At 40.4% G+C, this 22,641-nt stretch overlaps 1 protein-coding gene across 4 annotated transcripts in view; it reads right to left on the reverse strand.

Moving 5' to 3' along the window:
• Positions 1-22,641, reverse strand: part of SCFD2 (sec1 family domain containing 2) — a 270,684-nt gene that overhangs the window by 54,366 nt on the left and 193,677 nt on the right. For 3 of the 4 annotated variants that reach the window (XM_017889333.1, XM_017889336.1, XM_017889337.1), the window contains exon 2: positions 18,284-18,346. The exons of the other annotated variant lie outside the window; for it this stretch is intronic. In XM_017889333.1, the coding sequence (XP_017744822.1) occupies positions 18,284-18,346 (63 nt within the window). The remainder of the gene's footprint in view (positions 1-18,283; positions 18,347-22,641) is intronic. 4 annotated transcript variants of the gene reach the window in all.

Genomic DNA, 22,641 nt, shown 5'->3' on the forward strand with positions numbered 1-22,641 from the left:
TTTTTGAATTTCCAGCTTTTCTGCACTGCTTTTTCCCCATCTTTGTGGTTTTATCTGCCTTTGGTCTTTGATGATGGTGACGTACTGATAGGGTTTTGGTGTGGGTGTCCTTCCTGTTTGTTAGTTTTCCTTCTAACAGTCAGGACCCTCAGCTGCAGGTCTGTTGGAGTTTGCTTGAGGTCCACTCCAGACCCTGTTTGCCTGGGTATCAGCAGCGGAGGCTGTAGAAGATAGAATATTGCTGAACAGCGAGAGTTGCTGTCTGATTCTTTCTCTGGAAGCTTCATCTCAGAGGTGTACCCAGCCATATGAGATGTGAGGTGTCAGTCTGCACCTAGTGGGGGATATCTCCCAGTTAGGCTACTCAGGGGTCAGGAACCCACTTGAGCAGGCAGTCTGTCTGTTCTCTGATCTCAGCCTCCATGCTGGAGAACTACTGCTCTCTTCAAAGTTGTCAGACAGGGACATTTTTATCTGCAGAGGTGTCTGCTGTTTTTTTTTTTTTAGCTATGCCCTGTCCCCAGAGATGAAGTCTACACAGGCAGGCAGGCCTCCTTGAGTTGAGGTGAGCTCCACCCAATTCGAGCTTCCTGGTGGCTTTGTTTACCTACTTAAGCCTCAGCAATGGTGGTCGCCCCTCCCCCAGCCTTGCTGTCACCTTGCAGTTAGATCTCAGACTGCTGTGCTAGCAATGAGGGAGGTTCCGTGGGCGTGGGACCCTCCAGGCCAGGTGTGGGATATAATCTCTTGGTGTGCCGTTTGCTAAGACCCTGGTGAAGTGCAGTATTAGGGTGGGAGTTACCCAATTTTCCAGGTGTTGTGTGTCTCAGTTTCCCTTGGCTAGGAAAAGGAATTCCCTTCCCCCTTGTGCTACCCAGGTGAGGCAATGCCTCATCCTGTTTCAGCTCTCGCTGGTCGGGCTGCCACTGCTCACCAGCACCGACTGTCCAACACGCCCCAGTGAGATGAACCCGGTACCTCAGCTGAAAATGCAGAAATCACCCATCTTCTGTGTTGCTCACGCTGGGAGCTGGAGGTTGGAGATTTTCCTGTTCGGCCATCTTGGGCGCCCCCTCTGCTGTCTTTCATATCTGCTAAGGCCACATATATATGTATGCTAATGTGCTACTATATATATGTGTGCTGTATGTACTATTTCATATCTGCTAAGGCCATATATGATCAACAAAACACTTAATTCACATTTAAACAGAAGAGATGCTAAAATGGAGGGAGTTGCAAATACCTTTCTTTTTGGGAATACCTGGGTCTGTCTCTGGGTTAGATGCTAACAATGTGGTTGGTAGCTAGACCTTAGATCCTTCTTTTTTGGCCACACGAGGTGTGAGGTATCCCAGGCCTGGTTGCACAGCCTTCTTTGAATCTCTGCTCTGTAAGGTGCTGTATTCAGTTACTTCTTATAAGCCCCTGACAGGCTGTTCCATTAAGCCAGCTTATGAGATAACGGCCTTTTGTAAGGAAACTTTAAGTGTCCAATTCCAGTCAATTCTCATTTGATCCACTTAGTTAAACAGATAATAAACCAGAAGCTGATTGTAACCTTTAGCCAAGCACAGTCTGTGTACTTCAGTTGCCCACTTCTTGATAGGGGAGGCCCTCAATCCCCTAGGGTGCCCTATGTTCTCGCATAACCGGGGGATGACTCATGCCCCTGTAATTTCTTTCTCTAGAGGGCTTGAGGACCTCCTGGGCAGGGGTCTAGTTACCCCTCAGATCAACAAAATAGGGCTCCTGTGTCAGCATCTACACTTCCTCCATTCCCCCCTCACCCTTCTCCACTTACTGAAGCCCCTTTCCTTCAGCAGAGTGACAGGAATGGTTTCCATGGCTCTGTACACCGCAGGGACACATAGTGTGGGTCCATTTCCAGCCCCAACATAATTAAAATGGAGAGAAAACAGAACAGCTTAATGATCCTTCTGGGATGGCTGAAATGAAGCTCTACTCCGTATTCCAGTCTACCTAGTTCTCTTCTGTTTGGTCCTCTCAGGAAATAGTCTTGAAGCTTGCTGGTGCTTGGGGCACCTTTTCATAAGAACCTGGTTTCCATAAGTTTGGTTTCATTACTTAGGTATTTAGGAAAATAAAACATCTTTCATCAGAAGGGTACTTCAGTCTGGATTCAAGCTGAAGTAGCCCTTACCTGAGGCCTTCAAATGCACACACACACACACACACACACACACTCTCACGTGCGCGCGTGCGCGTGCATGTGCCTGTACACATATGCATTTATGCAGGTCAAGCATAAAGCATGCACACGTGTGGCTTGATAAGCTGGGAGTAGGAGGGCATAGCTAGAGTAGGATTTGAAATGTCTCCCTATTTACTGATATCATTATCTGCACAGTTCTAAAGGCCCCTCAGGCCCCTCACATCTGTTTGGGAAAAGCCAGGGTCAAAAAATACACTTTAACTCTGGTCAAGAGGCTATTTTCTCATCTGGTCTAAGGCTGGTCTCATTTTTCCACTGGCCTGAGTTTGAGAAGCTCAGGCCCACTTTCTAGTTTGCACTCCTGCCTGCCTGCCTGCCTTCTTCTCAGCAAGCCCCAACGCAGCAGGGGCCACCTCCATGAGCTCCTGGGGCAGTGAGAGAAAGGGTTGGCTTGGAGGTGTGACACAGCCAGAGAGGGCAGAGCACAGGGGGTCACGACCTCCCCCATCCATCCAGCAGTCTGACAATGGCTTTTCTCTCTTTTCAAATGATTGTTTTTAAAATGGAGTCTTTTCTCAGGGCTTTCAATAAATGTTTGGCAAATGAAAACAAAACTAAATGAAGTAAAAACCAAATAAACCTTAGCAAGTGGCATCATATCTGAAATTTTCTAGTGACGCTGACTGTATAAAACCCCTCTTGAGTAGGATAGTCCCGGGAAGTGCATGAGGCAAATAAACAATAGAAGCCCTCTTTCCAAATATGCTTGAACTGATGTGTGATTGGAAAAGTCATTAAAAGAGGGGGATCATGGAAAATCAATCTTTCTCTTACAAACATTTCTAAATTACTCTATCCACACCTCCATATGTGTAACTATATATACATATATGTAATCTTTAAATTAAAATATAAATGTGTTTTCACTCACTAATCCTTTGATGACAGACCAAGGTAATTTTTTTTTATTTTTTATTTTTTTTTAGTATTGCCTGCTGATTAGAGTTCTTTTAAAAAACCATTATTTACCATGTAGGATTTCTGACATACCATATGCAATCCCATTTAAAGTGGAACCAGAAGTTAAAGACACCTGCAGCACAATCTGAGGACAGAATTCTTCTAGATTTTAAATTGTTTTCTTCAATCTTTTACATTTGCCTTGTTCACACCTAATTCAAAAGCATTTTATTAATGACCCATTTTCACTGAGTCTTTCACAAACATCCAATTTGGTTTTCACTGAGACAATTTTCTTTTAGAGTTCAGACTTCATCAGTATGTGAGAACATTTAATTAAATCTTGCAACTTAATAACAAGTACAACTGGCACACACAGGTTTGAGAACAAACACAGTTGACTTTCGGAAACACACAACTCAGCTGGGAGGAGCAGGTGTGCACAGGACATGGAAACAGCTTTAGAGCTGTGATTGGTCAGGGTTTTGGTGTTAGTCCTATTTTATAAAAGGATTGTGAAGTGTGAGTGATTCCATTCACCTGACTGGGTCAAGTGGAGGCTGGTTTAGAATGTATAAATTATATCTATTATATATACATATATTTATTAGATGTATTACATATAATTTATATAAATCAAAACCATATAAGTACATATTTCTGAGGTTCTATATTTATACTACCCAGGCAGTTGTATCTGTCATCAATTTCATGTTTTATAACCTAATGTAGCTTTAAGTTCTAACATAAAAAAATTATAGTCTAGGTGGAGTGGCTCATGCCTGTAATCCCAGAACTTTGGGAGACCGAGGTGGGAGGAACACTTGAGGCTAGGAGTGTGAGACCAGCCTGGGCAACACAGCAAGACTCTGTCTCTACAAAAAATTAAAAAAAAAAAAATAGCCAACGTGGCGGTGCACACCTGTAGTCTCAGCTGCTTGGGAGGCTGAGGTGGGAGGATCACTTCAGCCCAGGAGTTTGAGCCTACAGTGAGCTATGATCACCACTGTTCTCCAGCCTGAGTGACAGAGTGAGACTCTGTCTCAAGAAAATTATAATCTAGGTTGTCAGACATCAGGTTTTATAGGGATAATTTTCCCCTTCATTGTAGAGTTCTTGAGTTACATACCACACAGCAGGGCGCCTCAGCAGGTGTGGAGGTAATGATATAAAGAGGCCTGGGTTAGTGAGGAAGGCAGACTAACAAAATTACAGCTGTAACTATCTAGGTGAGGTCACAAAAGGCCAAAGACAAATAGGCATGCACAAATGGGGACTCCTTCTTGAAGTCCTCCCAGAAGTCTCCCCTCTGGATCCTGCTTGGTGTCTTGGAGTCTCCTAGCCTATAGTTTTTGCTCCCATAGTTATTGCAGTCTGAAGCCTATAGTTATTGCTCAAATGACAAAGGAAGACAGGTGAGAGGAGGCGTGAGGACATGCTCCAGTGGGAGCAGAGACTCTGGACTCTCCTTGCATGCCTAGTACAGTAGTTAGCTCACAGAAGACATTCACTGCATAGTTTTTAAATAAGTGAGTGGGGAAAACAGAGTGGTTATAGAAAAAATAGTTAAATCAGACCAAAAAATGACATAAAGCAGCAGCACTGATTTTCTTGAGTGGCTGATAAAGTGTCTCTGCATGAAATTTCAAACAAAGAGCTCCCAGATGGTTTTGAGCAATTGCAGCCTACATGGGTAAGTGGATAAATTCCCAAAAAGGCTACTTGAGAAGAGTAACCTCAATTGGCTGATAAATTCTGTTTGTCTATTTAACAAGCAAAACTAAACTATACATGGTTTAGGTATACACATATATGTGACAAAAACTCTGAAGTTTGTGTTTATCATTCTCCTTCTCTGTTTTAAAGAGAAAGATGGGTGAGGAAGGCAGATTCATCTGGAGGCAGGTAAGCAAAGTGCCAGGATAGGGTGGTGGATTCACAGGTGTTTATTATATAAGTATGTTTTATACCACACAGATCACGTAATTTTTATATGTATCAGCTATTACCTTAAAAATATAACAAAACAAAAACCAGCTGCACTACTTTCTAAAGCCTCCAGCAAATTCGGCTTATTAAAACAGCTGATTAAAGGGGAAAATGACAGGTGAAATCTATTATTATTAGGCAGGTTTGGGATGTGTGATGGATATGGAAAGACTTGTGGATTCAAAAGAGAATGTGACATGGTTGCAAGAGGCTGCCCAGCTAGAATTCTGAGGCTTTTTGTGAGAAATCACGTGGTGGGAAGCCTGAAGGAAGGAAAACCATTGGGAATAGGCTTCAGAACCTGCACAGTCTTAAATGCAGGTTTGCCTGGCAGGGTGCAAAGTTGCCAGAGAGGCCCGGAAAGTGGGAATTCTGTTGGGGATGCAGGCACTGGGACAAGCAGCCCTTTGATCCTGAACATCTGTACTGCTCCAGGAAGCATTGCTACAAAAAGAATAAAATACCTAGGAATCCAACTTACAAGGGATGTGCTAGACCTCTTCAGGGAGAACTGCAAACTACTGCTTAAGGAAATAAGAGAGGACACAAACAAATGGAAGAACATTCCATGCTCGTGGATAGAATCAATATTGTGAAAATGGCCATACTTTCCAAAGTAATTTATAGATTCACTGCTATTTCCATTAAACTACCATTGACATTCTTCACAGAATTAGAAGAAACTACTTTAAAATGCATATGGAAACAAAAAAGAGCCTGTATAGCCAAGACAATCCTAAGCAAAAAGAACAAAGCTGGAGGCATCACACTACCCGACTTGGAACTATACTACAAGGCTACAGTAACCAAAACAGCATGGTACTGGTACAAAAATAGACACATAGACCAATGGAAGAGAATAGAGATCTCAGAAATAAGACCACACATCTACAACCATCTGATCTTTGACAACCTGTCAAAAACAAGCAGTAGGGAAAGGATTCCCTATTTAATAAATGGTGCTGGGAAAACTGGCTAGCCATATGCAGAAAACTGAAACTGGACCCCTTCTTTATGTCTTATACAAAAATTAACTTAAGATGGATTAAATACTTAAATGTAAAACCTAAAACTAGGAGAAACACTTGGAGAAAATCTAGGCAATACCATTCAGGATATAGGCATGGGCAAAGATTTCATGACAAAAACATCAAAAGCAATTGCAATGAAAGCAAAAATTGACAAATGGGAAGCATCAAGGAGGCAGAAAATAGACGATCCTAGATAATCACGAAAACAATGGAATAACCCCAACTATTTCTAAAAATTTTCTCTAAGCTGCCTATGTGAAAAATCTCTCTACCTAAGTTTCTGACTACCATAATTGTAAAATAACAGTTTATCCAAAGGTTTTATGTGTTAAATAAGGGAAGTGTGGAGGACTATAAAAAATATCATGATACTGTATCACAGTAATTAATACAATTTCATATGTTGGTTATTAGGTTGTCTATTAAATCAATCTAAATACACTGTAGACAAAGAGATTCTGAAGTTCAGCATTCAGAGTAAACTGAAATACAATGTTTGAGGTTATTTCTTTAAAAAGGTAGGCATCAGATTTTTGATCAGTTACCTAATGTTCTATTATCAGCTGTCACTATGGGAAAATCAGATCTCTTATAGCATTTTGACTTTGGGCCCTTTTTCCAGCAATTAAACCTTCTGTAAGTGGGGGAAATGCCCATATACAGCCACTTATGCCAGGCTAAGGTTCATCAATCTTCCCATTCCCAAGGAAGGCAGCACACAGTCTCCTACTAGGAATTGCAGCCAAGTTCTCAAACAGGCATATCTCACTAGGAGTGTTTCCTAAAAGGTAGATTGTTTTTAGTCCATTGAATTAATTCTATTGAATAACAAACTTGCCGTTTTCACTATAATAAGTTCCCTCTCAAAGTGTGTTGACATTTCTGGTGGTTCTGAATAGCTTAAAATGGTTTGCTGGACTCTCAGAGCTGACTTGAGAGACTATCTGGATCTGCTTGTTTTCAAAAGTTGTGGGGCAGTAGAGCCCGGGGAGCTATGCTGCACCTGATAGAAGAACACTATGACATTATTACCACTGCCTTCGTCTTCTGAACTAGGAGAAAACAAGGTACACAAAAGAGTTACCACAACTTGCCCATGAGTTAAGCACAGCTGGCAGTTTTCCTGTTAATATTTGCTTACTTCTTTTTTTTTTTTTCAGAGTAGGGAGTGGAGGGTGCTACAAAAGATGAAGCAGCAATGAAGTTAAGAAAACACAGGATAGATGAAAACTTATGGTGAGGAAATTTTGATCTGCTTACTTTATTTTTCTTTGAATTGGGAAAAGACTGCCATAATTTGATTTTAGCAGGAAATATTCCCCCAGTGTATAGTTTCAGAATGAATGGGCCAGTCCAGCTTCTCAAAGACAGTGACATGGAAGCCCAGATGCATCTTCTGTGGATAGTCCTTTTGAGACCTGCTGGAGGCTGATCCCTCCTGCCCTCCAGGAAGCATATCTGATGTGCCACTTCCTGCAACAAGTCCCATACCTTCTTACCCTCCACACTGTCTACCCCTATTTTTCATCACGAAGATGTGTGGCTATATGTGTGGGAGGAGGATTCTACCTGATGCAGCTGCAGCAGAGGCCCCAGGGCTCCCCCAAGAAGACCACCTAGAAGGTTTCCTGGAGGTGCAGGCCAAGAAGGAAGCTGTGAAGGATGACATCAGGTGTACTATTTCTGCTCTTTTCTGAATCTTAGCCCAAGACCAGTCTTGTTGCTGGTTTAAAAAATAGTACCAAAGGGCCATCTCACATGGTGATTTGTTTAAAGAGACAAGCTTATACTTTATTTTAGAAATGCCAATAAAATTGGAGTACAGTGTGGGAGTCATATGGTGACACTTCTGGCTGTGATGTGCTCCTGGAAAATGCTTTTCTTATTCGGTTACAAAGAATACGTCATTCAGAGTTTAGCTTGTCTGCTAATTACGCAAATCTCTGTCACAACTAATTGTCCATTTGCAGAAAAGGATGGAATCAGAAGACCAAGTCATGGCATACTTAAAAGCCTTTCAGACTACTGTCTGCCTTCCCCACCTCTTGTTCTCACTGTTATTTGGAAGAGTTCTTTAAAATCTTCTTTTCCCATTATGGTTCTTGAGGTCTAGCCTTACCATGTTATCATAAGATTCTGTAAGTATTGGGGAATAGTAGTGTCTTTTTTTTTTTCATATTTTGGGGAAAGCAATAATATGGGATTTTTTTGTAATCTATTTGAGAAAGAGGCAAGAATAAAAGGGAAGCTTAGTGGCCTAACGTTTCTTTCATCCCTTTGTTTCTTAGAAGAGAAGGGCAATTTGAGTTTATTTTTCTTCCAGTAGCAGACAGATCAAATGAGGCCCCCACTTTCTCCCCTCCCACAACACACACACAAATCACTCTCTGCCCCAATCTAAGGTTCCACTGCACCTGTTGTTGTAAATCTCCATTGAACCGAGCCAGCATCACTATGCCTGAAATTTAAGCCCCCACTAAATGAAGCCCCTTATCTATCACTTTTCTCTATTTTCTTTTGGAGGCAGCATGAATTAGTGTATAGGTTAGGCATGCTTGATTCAGAGTTGGGACGCAGTCCAGAGAGGGTTGCCAGTGGGCCGTGGTGAGGAGGAGAAGGGTAGAAATATTCCCCTTCTTCTCATCCCTTTCTGAGGCAAGGCTGAGCCTTGAAAGTGGATTCCAGAAACAAATGCAGAAAAATCAGGGAAGCTTACGGAAAGACGTCTCCCTCTTGAAAGTCACTTAGGCTCAAAGCACATTCAAGCAGCATTGCAAGCAGGGTTAGGATCTGGAAGAAGTAGGACAGAAAGCAGCAGCTCTCTCTGTTTCCCTGACCCTGAGGACAGGGCTAGACTTCCTGCTGGGGTACAGAGGCTGCTATCTGCAGCCTTCTAGGTACTCCTTACCTGGCCCAACCCCACTCCAGACTTAAGCCCCCATGGAGATACTCACTCATTTCCTTCAGCCTCTGGCAGAGATAACTAAGATGAATCTCATTGTTTACAGGACTATTTGAACTCTTAACTGAGTTATCGCAAAGATTTAGGGCTTCTAGGCTTTCACTTGTTTCTGTGCAGGGACAATTTCAAAAGGGTTGGAGAAATGCACAAGGATGTAAGTTCCAAGGATGTTCATGGCAATATTGTTTATAATAGTGAAAAACTGGAATTAAATATCCATTAATAGGAGGATACAAATCAATGTGTTTGATTTATTTATTGATAAAAGAAGATGACCATGCTAGATTAAGCGACAAGAGTTGGTTGCTGAAGAGTATGAATGGACATTATTGTCCCATAGAACTTTCTGCAATGATGAATAGTCTATACCTGTGTGGTTCCATACAGTAGCCACTAGCTACATATGGCCAGTGAGTACTTGAAATGTGGCCAGTGTGACACGGGATCTCAATTTCAAATTGTATTTAACTTTACTAAATCTAAATAGCCACATGTGGCTAGTGGTTACTGTATTGCATTGCACAGCAGTAGAATATAAGTCCAGTGGGAATAAAGATCTCTAATTACAATGAACAGGAGCTTCCCAAAACAGTGCTTGTGCTTGGCGTATGGAAGAAGCTCAATAAACAGTTGCTGAATGAAACAATTGCCTGTTAAGTGTTATTGTGTCAGGAATTATGGGAGATTTCTTTTTCCACTTTATATGCTTCTGTTTTGATTTTTAAATAATTTAAGTGTTTAATTAACAAGAACAACAACAAAATTCTGTGTGGAGACTGAAGCAATTCCACCTTGAAAGCTAATCTACCATGTTGGCTCCTGATCAACACCTGTTCCAGGAAGACCTCTAAGATTTCCAGTTTATCGATTGTTCCTTGTGTAAGAGCACATACTCACTGTAAATCCTGCCCTTAGGTCAAATATCCTTGATGTTGTAATATTTTGATTGTTCTACATATACCTTCTGAACCAGCCCTCCCCTATGGTATGTAAACCCTGGATCTGGGGGTTAATGGCATGGGGATCCACCATTGTGTCTCACCACTGCCTGAGACACAGACATGGCTTCTGTTAAACATTTAAAGTCCCTATTAAATGTTTCTTTCTAAGACGTTGGATATGTCAGCCTCTTTCTTTGGCATCTCAGCTTCCTCAGACTTTGGGGTAGGTTTGCATAGACCTGCCCAATGCAAAACAAATTCAAGTTCTGAGAAGCAACACATATCTATCTCATCCTTTCCTTTTTCTTTTCTCTTCTTTTCTTTTCTTTAGACAGAGTTTTGCTCTGTTGCCCAGGCTGGAGTGCAATGGCATGATCTCGGCTCACCACAACCTCTGCCTCCCGGGTTCAAGTGATTCTCCTGCTTCAGCCTCCCAAGTAACTGGGATTACAGGCATGCACCACCACGCCCAGCTAATTTTGTATTTTTAGTAGAGACAGGGTTTCTCCATGTTGTTCAGGCTAGTCTCAAACTCCTGACCTCAGATGATCATCCTGCCTCAGCCTCCCAAAGTGCTGGGATTACAGGTGTGAGCCAATGCACCCAGCCTTCCTTTCCTTTTTCATGGCTGTCTAAATGACTGCTCACTTTGGCTGGTGGGAGGAAGGCTGACTCCTGGGTAGTGATGTAATTTATTGCTGGGTACCTGGATAAACTTTCCCTAATAAACATTATTGGGTGCCACAGCTCCACCTGCTTAAACTTACCCTCCTTTCCTTGATGCCTGGAAAAAACCACAGCCTCCATTTCATTTTTCATTAGTCAATGCAGTCATCAGGATTTCCATATGTCTGAACAAGGTTAACAGCAGTGGGGAAAAAACCTGACATATTGTCTCTGCCATTGAAATATGCGGTCAGGTACATATAGTTTTGTAATTTACAAGGTCAGCCACAGTACTGATTCATAGCCTTTCTAAGTCAATGAGTGTCTTAGTAATAAAACTCTAAAATACCTCTTCACTTCTCCTGAGCACCCATCAAGTCTGTCTGCCAACTCAGTTTTCAGTTCTCTCCTCAAGTCTTGGTGAACACCAGTTAGACTTCCAATGTCAGGCTGGTCCCTCTAGCTCAGACTCACCTGCTCTTCTCTTTCAAAGCCTGACTCTAGAAGCCAACTCCAGAGCACTCCTCTCCACTCCTCTGCCTCCTTCAGCTCACGGACGTTGTATCTGCTAGATCCATGTTTCCCAAACTTCAATCATTCATTTATCACCTTCACTTCTGCAACTTCTTTGTACTGTCTACTCCATTATTTACTCAGTCTTCTCCTGTAAGTTGACTTTAAATCAACTCGTGTATTTTTTAGCTATAAGCTGATCTTCCTTCCTTTCAATAAATATTCATTGAGTGCTGACTACCACTAGGCACTGAAGGTATATTGTCTGTGCTCATGGAGCCTACACTTCAGTGGTAGGAAACAGACATATACACATAAATAAATCATGTGATATTAGAGGTAAGTGCTTAGAAGAAAAATGGAGGTAGGGGATATTTTACATGTGGCCAAAAAGGGCCTCTTGGAGGAGTTTGCATTTTAGCAGAGACTTTTTGAAGTGAGTAGGCAAACACTACAGATACCTGGGGGAAAACTTTCTGGGCAGAAGGGCAGCAAGCGCAAAGGCCCTGAGGCAGGAATGTGCTTAAGTTCTAGAAAAGCAAGGGGACCAAGTGGCTGGCTGAGAGGTAGGGAATGCAGAACACGTGAGAGAGGCAGGGAGGCCAGATCACATGGGGGCATGTACAGAGTCACAGACAAAGGAGCAGGAGAGAAAAGAGCGTGCACATGGATGAAGGCTGGAAAGGAAGGCACATTCACAAGCCTGAACACCTTATTAGGCTGATGAGTGGACTTATGTGGGGGCACCAGGAGAGAAGCAGACCATCTGCAAGGGGCTCCTGTAGAGAGCATACAAGCTCCGCACTTCACATGTCCATTTTCAATGTCTCCTCCATCCCTTCCTGACAGTAAGAACATGATGAAATTCAATGGGACAGAAAGCCACATTATGAAACACAATAATCATCCGAATTGTTATAGGAGGAAGCTATAGCATGGCTTCATTGTCACCAGCCTCTGTTGTGAGAGGGCCAATATTGTAATGCCAGAGTCACCAACTGAGCGTGTGAAGAGGAGGGAGGAGAGTGCCAATCTCAGAAGCTTGACATTGGCACCTCTGCCGGATTTAATTGAAAGTGAGCTGGCAAGTGAAGGAAAAACTGAAAATCCTTGGCCAGTGAGGTTAGTTACTGGTTCATTCTGGATCCTGAAAATTCAAGGTTGGTCAAGGTAGCTTTAAGAAAGGAAATTTTCTTATTATTCCAATAAAGTAGTTAAGAATTAAGCCGACGTTTAAATTTCACAAAGGTAGTGCTCACACATTGATTCACTCAACAAATATTTACTAAGTGCCTGCCATGTGACACTGTCCTAAACATGGGTCAGAACATCAAGCAAAACATAAAAACCTCTGCCTGTATCATACTTCCTCTGCATTTCTTCACTGTGCCTAAAAATGATGAAAATAGTTACATTTATTGAGCACTTACTATGTGCCAAGTACTGTTGTAAGTACTTTATATGTATTAATTCATTTACTCCTCAGAGCTGTTCTATGAAGTAGGTACTAGCATTATCCCCATTTCACAGATGAGAAAAATAAGGCAGAGAGGTTGAGTAACTTGCCTAAGGCCACACAGCCAGTGAATGACAGAACCATTATTTGAACCCAGGCAGTCTGAGTTCAGAGCTCAGACTCCTAAATGTTATGTTTCTACTATTGCAGGAAATCAATACAAACAACTATGATAAAAAGTTTAGTACAAACACAGTAAAATAGTCCAAATTTAAATAAATGCTAGGAGAAAGATCAGTTTAAATTATGACAAACCTACGAGTTACTTAGAAACTGCACTTTTATTACCTGCAAATACATACTGATACTAGGGTTAATCTGTAATATTAGAGGTCTCTACTGCTTGTTGTGATGAACACTCAAAATTAGATTCCAACTCAAGTGCCCTATAGCTAATAACTAACACTTAATGTCCTTAAAATAATTTTTTATTCTCTTAAGCAGGCTAAGCAGTTGCCATTACAATTTTATTGATTTTACTCTTTTGTTCAACAATCCTCACTCTCAATCTAGATCAAAGTAACCTAAATGAATAAGGTTTCATTGTGTTTCAAAGTCAACTCATCTTAAATATTGCTGGACTCGTCATTGGTGTTCAACAATATCCCAGTTCTCCTCTTCTGGTGTGTGGTAGGATTTTACTCTTATCTGAATGAGGTAGGGATTGGGCAGTAAAACATGAGTGGCAGGGACATGTGCCATTTCTGAGCTGAAGCCTTTAAAAGCCAGTGTCTAATTGACCACTTCCCCTTTCACCTGCCTCAGTAACATGGAAGCCAGGAGACTTCTGGATGTCTGGCAGAACCCTCACAGACCTGAGGTGGACCCATAGCACAGTGAAGAAACCAGCCATTGTTTTAAACTACTGAGATTCTGGGGTTGTTTGTTATTAGCACAACCTAATAGATACAAATGCCAACCCTCCACATTCTAGGTGAAAAAAACAATGAATAAAGGATCTATACAGCCAATTAGAAAGAAAATAGAAACAAACATTAATTGGTCATTATGATATTTTAGATATTTACATGTTATCACACCTAATCTTCTTGGTATTGGTAATACTGAGAAGTAGGTATTATTTCCATTTTATTTCTGTGGAAACTGATGTTCAGAATTGCTAGTAAGTGACAGAGATGAGTTTCCAGTCCAGGCTTGTCTGAATCTTGTGATTATGCTATGTTGTCTATAAAAAGCATATGTAACTAGATTACTCTAAGGGCCAAACATAGGAACACTAGGAGGGAAAGACATTCAGTCACAGTCATTCTCTAAAAGGAACAGGATGCTTACTATGTGTCAGGCATTGTGCTAGGAATCTCAGAGTGAACAAGACAGTTCTGTTGATGAGCTGACAATCTAGTGTGGGCAACAGACAAGTAAAGTGGCAATTTCAGTATGGTGTGATAAGAGCTATTTGACTAGGGTAAGGATGGGGTTAGACTTAAGAGTACACTCAAAGGAATGGAAGAAAGAAAAAATGAAAAAAAAAAAAAGCAGAGAAAGGAAAGCTAGGAAATAAATGAGGAATAACAGCCAAACAGAGAAGCGCCATCAATGTCATCATCTCTTCCTGCCCAGATTTGCACACATTTGGTAAGAATATGCCACGTTTCACCCTGGCACACATAACTATGGTAGCATGCTGCCACTGGCTGGTGACATCAAAGTCACCTGTGAAAATCAAGGGAAGAAGCTCTGCTCTGCTGTTAACAGCAGTCCCCAGCCCAGCTGGCTTAGGAATTCAAACCCAAGCAGGGAGCCTACATTCCCTCTAGGGCAGCTGGCACCCCCCAACTCAGAAGGACAGAAGGGCAATTTGCTTGCTAGTCTTCCCTGCTGGGCTATGACTCTTGGTCACATTTATCAGAACTTTACTGTGTCTGACCTCCGAGCCACTCAATAAATGTTGATTGGTCGCCTGACAGAATGGACAGCCATGAGGGTGGAAAGGTGCCTAAGGAACCTCAGGTGCTGTAAAGCATCAAGAGGACTGAGACCCTTTAAAGCCCAGCCAAGGACCCCAGAATGGCTGGGGCTAGTTCTGACTACACTCAGCATGTATTAATAGATCTGTATTCTCAGTTTCACAGAGAGATCCCTCCCACTTGGAAATGAAGAAATAAATGGCTCTCCTGAGTGGAAATGTCAGAGTAGGGGCTGCTAGGTCACAATGCAGGACCATGTGATCTAGAGAGAGAAATAAGTCCCACATTAGAAATTAAAGGCACGTCCATATCTGGGCAGTTTAACAATCTAATTATAGAAGGGTTAATGCATAAGGTAGATTAGAAGATGACCTGGGAGGACTCTTATAATCTAAGGATTCCAATTGCAGCTAGAAAGAGGAATGTAGCTGAAATGACAGGAAACATGAGCCACTGCTCCTGAGTGCAGATTTCAGAAGGGCACCCCTGTGTCCCTATTAAACTGATTTTTCTGAGGGCTCAGCCAGGGAACAATCTGTTTTGTGGTAATGGGCAAAGGGACTTCTTATTGTAGGACTAAGCACTTACAGGAGAAGACACAAACTGATAGAAAGTGTGGAAGGGATGAGCATTTTAAGGTAGAAACAGTAGACACCACCCTATGGGAGTAGGAATGAGCATGTTCTTTTGGGGAGGACTGGTTAAGACCCTTGGGCACACTCTTTCCACTGTTAGAAATGCCCTTCTGATCCTGTGCCTGGAAAACTCTCCTTCTCTCTGCTATAGCAGCTTAGGTGGCCCCTTTCCCATGACACCTCCCTTGATTCCTCCTGGTCCTAGATAGCAGTTTTACAGCCTAGGTTCTGAGCCCCTCTATCCAAGCCATAAAAAAAAATGCTAAATCCTGGCACTCTTTTTTTCCTGCAGAAGAGAGGGTAGCCTCACACCCCTTTTCAACACAGTTCCAGAAAGATCTTTTCAGCTGACAAAATTAATTAAGCACATATTAATTGAATACCTACTACGCAGCAGGTAGTTTCTAGGGGATGTAATGGTGAACAAGACAATATACATACCTGCTTCATGGCTCTTACATTCTAGCTGAGGAGGCAGATAATGAACAAATAGATATGTAAGTAAATGTTAGAACGTAATAAGTACTAAAAATATAAACAAAGCAGTTCATGGCAGACAGGATGGATAGCTTTTCTAACATTTATTTCTGCTTCTTTTGGTGGGTCTTTCTATATAACAGAGGGTGGAAAACGAAACACTCAACTTCTTGGACTCCTTGCCCAGGAGCTGAGATGCTCCCTTGGTAGTCTTAAGAAGATCCCAGAAATACAATGTTGAATCATCACTCCACTGTGTTAAACCTAACTGTCTTCATCACTGGACAGGGAGTATTGGGAAGCCAGACACTCATGCTGGTTCACTTATCTGGCACATAGAAGGCACATGCCAAATGCTTGTTGAATGAATGGCTCCATCTGAAACAGACTGCCTAGCTTAAACAGAGGGCCTGCCCTGATAGGGATGAGGGAAATTTACAAAGTTAGGATGTGGGCACAAGTTACCCACTGCACAGTGGATGCTAAGAGGCCATGTTAATACTACAGGTTGAGTATCCCTTATCTAAAATGCTTAGAATCAGAAGTGCTTCAGATTTAAGATGTTTTGATTTGGGGTTTGGAATGTCTGCATGATACTTACTGGTTGAGCATCCTTAATCTGAAACTCTGAAATCTGAAATGCTCCAATGAGCATTTCCTTTGAGTATCATGCCAGAGCTCAAAATGTTTCAGAGTTTGGGGCATATTGAATTTAGGTTTGGGATGTTCAACCCGCGTATACTAATTAAAGAGAAGCTACTGCTGATTCTTTCCCAGGGCCAAGAGTTTGATGAAAATGGTATATGAAAGGAAAGATTTTTCTAGTGTCTATGTGTTACAGGACTAGAGTATACAGAAAGTGGAGGAAAAGAACTAAAATCTTGACTCTAGATGGTAGAAAGTTGATTGCCAAAGAAAAAGAAAGAGTGAGCAGAAGTTACAGAATATTTGGCAAAATATTAGCTTCTTAGTTTTTAGCCAAGGGACAAGGGGGAGAGTGGGTTGTGGGACATAACGGAGAAGTTGGAAAGCAATGTGCTAGTTTGAAAGAAGCTGAGAGTTCTGATTCCAGTGCCAATGTCATGCTAGAGGAACTGGGAGCTGATCTGGAGAGATGTGACTATCTTAGCTGGAAGTGCTGACTTAGGAGAGGTAGAATCATGTGGCTGTTAGGAGCAAGGCCTCCAGAGCCACGGAGACTGTTATGAGTCCTGTTCTGCCATTCATTAGTTATGGGGGCCTGAGCAAGTTACCTGACTTCCCTGGGCTTCATAAATTCAATATGAGTGATAAAAGTACCTCCTTCATAGGGTTGTTGGGGGAATAAACGAGTTACTATATGGAAAGCCCTTGAAACAGTGCCTGACACTAAGAGAAAGGCAGCTTTGTTAAAGTTACCTGTAGGTAGCACTCTCAATGAATGACATCTCAGGAGAAGAAGTACAGAAGGGAGACGGACTAAGGTCCAGGGAGAAGGTATTTCACTCTACTTAACATAACTCAAAACAAGTGGGCTAGTGGCTTGGCCTTGGAAATATTCTGAGCATTTTGATATAAGAATATTCCTCATCAAAATGGTATTTGCCTATATATGAAAGCTGATAGATAACTACGGATATGACCTATATAAATCTGCCATGGCAAGTAAAAGCAAAAAAAAAAAAAGTCATTAAGCACAAGGGAATTTGGTACTACCCGAATTTGACTTTACCTTGATACTACTAAATAAAATCTTCTAAAATGGTAAAAAATAATTTAAACAAAACAAAGGTGTGGGAGTAGCCCAATGATTCAAGATGGCATGCCTGACACAAGAAGGCCAGCTACAGCCCCCAGTTTCTCTGGCACTAGTGTCAAGAGTATGCCTTACGGAATGTGCTGAATTCCAAACATCCCATATGAAAGAAACTGTTAGTAACTCATGCCTCAAAACAAAACAAAACAAAACAAAACAAAACAAAACAAAAACCCTGTTGAAGATAGACATTAAACTTATGCTAGGTATACGTTTTAGTTTGTTTTGTGCTGCTATAACAGAATATTTCAGACTGGGTAATTAATAAAGAACATCAATTTACTTCTGCATGGTTCTGGATGTTGGAAAGTCAATGTCAAAGTGCCAGGTGAGGGCCTTCTTGCTGCATCTTCACAGGGCAGAACCAACTGTAGCTTCTCTTTAATTGATATATAGTATTAATCTGGCTTTCAAGCACTTACCATGCAGTGAGTAACTTGTGCCCATATCCTAACTTTGTGAATTTCCCTTATCCCTAACAGGAAGGGCAAGAGAAAACCAACTCCCTCCATAGAGCCCCTTTATAAGGGCACTTAATCCTCATTCATAGGGGAGGAGCTTTGTTGGTCTAATCACATCTTAAAGACCCCACCTCTTAATACTATTTTATTGGCAACACTTGAATTTTGGAGGGGACACATTCAAACCAAACGCTAGCATATTGGGCTGACATGAAGAGAGACCCTGAGCTCACCATGCAATGGCGCTGTATCACCCATCTTGGCTTCCTTGTTCTTCTCCCAACCCTTCAATGTGCCTAAAATAGAACCATGTGAGAGGGCTGAATTCAGACACATGGTATACCTTTATTTTTAGTCCATTGAAAACATTTGTTTACCAAACAATCACATGAAATGAAAGCCTAACTACAAGAGCTCCAGGATGTCAAAATGTTAAAAGTGCAAACAATTATTTAGCAGTCTTAGAAACTGACAAGGATAATAAGCACTAAAAATATTCCCAATGGGCTTTATTGAATGATAGATAACACTTGTAATTTTAAACACATTCTATCTCTTTTAGTTGTATCTGGATTAATATAATTATATCATAAGACTTCCCAATATTTATTTTATGTCAGTGTGGACTGAGAATTCTCTTGTTTCTTTATTCATACAAATTATGTATTACTGCTTATCTCATTTGACAAAAGATTTCCATACTGCAACAATGTTATTGAGTTCTATATCAAAAGGTCTGTGGTTGTGGGGGAAGACATTGAAATTATATTGCTTTTATAACAACCATGTCTTAGAAATGTTAAGTTCCTTCTTATGCCCAAATAGCTGGAACTTAAGAGAAGAACCATGACAAGTAAGGTTAAGGACTAAAGAAAGAGACCATAAGACAGAAAAGGATAATAGCTAACTATATTATTCAGTTCTTTAGAGCCCATGCCAGAGAACTGTGCAACACTGTAAAGAGATAGATGTCATGACTCTTTTATTTAAAAGATTGAATTACCTATGCCTGTTGTTCTAATGACAAATTTCTCATCTGAATTTTGCTCTCAAGGACAAAACTGCCTGGTCTCTCTTTTCACATGTTTAACATCATAGATAAGCTATTTCAACTTCCTAATTTAGTTTTAAATATATTTCAGTAAAGTGCCTGGGCACTGTTGCCTAATGCTTGATCAGAGACATCCCTCTGAGCAGAGCTATAGGTAGGTGAAGTAACCTCCAAGTCAACTGGTGGAAGGAGAAGGTGGCCTCCTTCTGATGTCCACTCCCTGCAGTCATTCAATGTCTTTGAGCTACTCAGAGATAACCAAACCTTCCGTGTCCACCTAGCTGCAGATATTTCTTGACCAACTCCTGTATCAATAAGTAATGACTAAATTAATAATATGGAATACTATGTGGTCACTAAAAAAGGTCTATAGAGTTGTCTGAAAATAACTAAGACATATTAAGTGGAAGAAGCAAGCTGTGGAACAATATGCAGAATATTATGTCATAATGCTTTAAAAAGCTCTATGTACTTCTAAGCATTTCTTTGCAGATAAATTTGTATGTGAATACTTACAAAACAATGTAGAACACTACATCAAAACTGATGAAAGGGGTTACATATGGAAAGGGGTGAAATTAGAAAAAGAGACCTCAAGAGGGACTTGTGCTTTTATCTCTATTGTTTAAATTTCATGAGATCATATTCGCATGCTATAAGCATTATGAATCTTATTTAATTATATATTTAAATTATTTTTGTTTAGAGAACTAAAGGCATAGCCCAGAAAATCTGGTTGGGATGCCTTGTTTTATATCCCCAGCCCACATCTCTCCCCTCAACACATATATTTTAACTTAGTCTGGTAAAATAATTCCATATCCTTGTCATGGCAATGAGTATGAGGATGTTAACACTGACTTTTTCACAGATGTGTCTTTTTACATCAATACTTAGTGTTCATCCATGGGAAAATGAGAGGTACTTTTGCTAATGTCAAGGGCAAGACTCAAATTCAAAAAACATCACCACTACCAACAAACAATACCAAAGGGACAGGATTCCTTATCAACAGAGAGTTACAGCTCCCGCTAGGACATTGCCTTCTCAGAGGCTTCAGTTATCAGATATTCCTGGGCATACTTTCCAAGTCATGAAAAATAACAAGTTTCAAATGGGATGATTATTTTACTGACTTTAATTTAATTCTCTTTTTCTCCAACCTTTCTCATGAGAAAGACTCATGAGAATTTTAACATTCCTTTCTCTTTTTTCAAGAAGGAATAATGAATTTGGAATTTATACATCCAACATTTTGGGGGGTTATATTCTTTTCTTTTCCCTAAATTAACTGATTTTAAAAAGCAAATGCTGCATCCTTTTAAAATAATCTTCTAACTTTTTTAGTTTTAGAAGAAAATAAAAGCACGTGAATTTGGAATAAGTAACTATCATGGAAAAATGAAATAGGTCATTTGCAAAAAATTGAGACAATAAGACTCTTGCTTCAAAAGCATAGAAAATTATCACAGGTGGCTAATGAATCTCTTGGCATGGTACCAGGGATCTGCATTTTTAATACCACAGTTAGTTCTGATGGTTTGCCAGCTATGTTTTCCTTCTTGGTATAAAATGCATTTTCTAAAGCTGTGATTATCAGCCGTGAACATCACAGGTTTATCTCAGAATGCCAAAAAGATCCTCAAGATCTCATAGGAAAAGATTCTAAATATTTCCATTTAAAAAAAAACATATCCATGAGTGCTTTCAGAGATAGAAATGGCATGTTTCAAAATTATCCAAAGTATTCCTAACTCTAAAAAGGTTAGGAATATTTGCGCTTTAGCGCGAAAAAAAGAGTTTGATGAAAATACCTAAAATTCAGAGTTCCTTCTTAAGCAAAGAGAAATGACTTACCATCATAACAACTATGATTATGGTCACAAACAATCACTATATTTTTATCTCCTTAACCAAAAATATTAATTATGTTTCTGTAGTTTACCATAATAAAGCCACTTATTTTAATTTCTAGAAAATCTTAAGCATTAAAAGAAATAGGCTCTCATCTTTAAAAAATCCTCATTTACCAGGATTGGAAGCTACTAGAACAAAGGATTAGCGTTATTACTATTCAGGACTTACATTAGCGTTATTACATTGTTTTTCTTTGAGTCTTAGGTACTTAATGGCTGGAAAGCTGGGAGGATCAGGAAAGTAGACATCAGAAGAAAAGGGTCATAATCTTTGGAATGAAATTGGCTGGGCATATCAACCTCAGCAGGCTTGAAGGCACTGTCCTATTCTATTTTTGCATCCCTGTCCTGCTGACAGTTTCCAGCCCATGCAGGCTGCTCACTGTGCCCTGGTGGATGTGAGCGCTTTCATTCAGGCCATCTCAGGGACTCAGTTGTCAGAGCTGAGTTGGCTCTTGCACTGTTCTTACAGGCTTTCTTCTCCCTAATTACATATATTTGATCACTCAGCTAGAAAAAAGTCTTGGCACATTGCACTACAATAATCATTTCTCCCTTCAGCTCACCATCAAGAAAAATATCTGCTGTAATGAACTCAAGATTCAGTGAAGGATGGCCATTCAGAAAGAGCTTTCCATTCATGGCGAAACTGGCAGACAGAAGCCAGAAGTCATTTCATTATTAAGAGTGAGCTCCAGCCTTCATAGGCTTATGGCAGGTGAAACTCAGGTTCCATCAGGCATTAGTACTGTAAAAATACCAATTCTCTACAAATTAATCTAGTAATTCAGTACAATTTCAATGAAAATCACAGTGAAATGTGTATGTATAATTTTACAAATTGATTCTAAGACACCTATGCGAGAGCATACAGTTAAGAATAATCACGAAAAATGTGAAGAACAGACTCATTATATACATATAGTAATTAAGACAGGGTGGTATTGCCATAGGGATAGACACATTTAGATGAATGAAACAAAGCAGAGGGTCCACGAACAGTTCCACGCACATATGGAAACTTGATACACCACAAAGATGGCACTGAAATTCAGTAGAGGCAAAGATGAACTACTTAGCAAACGGTGTTTGCAAAATAAAATTTCATCCCTAGATTACAGATTTCATGGAAAATAATCCAGGTGTGTTAAATACCTAAATGTGAAAGGGCCAAAACTTTAAAATAAAAGAAAAAAATGGAAAGATACCATGAACAGAGTGAAAAGGTAAGCCTTCAGCTAGTATAAGGTATTTGTAACACAAAACCAACAAAGGATTACATAAGCAAACAAAGAAATTAATAAGAAAATCAATTGGAAAAATGCAAACAACCAAGTAGAAAAATAGACAAAAAAAAAAAAAAAAAAAAAAAAAGGGCAGCAGGCAAATCCTAGAAGAAATCATGTGAATCACAAAAAATCACGTACAAAAAATTCTTTACACAGGATCAGGGAAGAGAGAATAACACAGATTTAAAGGTCTGATACTACCCAAGTCTATAAGGGATACAGCAGAGGCTGGAACCCTGAGCTGGGAGAGTGCAGTGTTGTAAATAAAATAGAGGGATTAAACGAGATAAAGGCTATTACATGCCTGGAACACAGCAAGTGCTCTGTTAATGCGC

The sequence above is a fragment of the Rhinopithecus bieti genome, unplaced genomic scaffold (assembly GCF_001698545.2).
Source record: "Rhinopithecus bieti isolate Rb0 unplaced genomic scaffold, ASM169854v2 scaffold_19114, whole genome shotgun sequence".
Taxonomy (NCBI): Eukaryota; Metazoa; Chordata; class Mammalia; order Primates; family Cercopithecidae; genus Rhinopithecus; species Rhinopithecus bieti.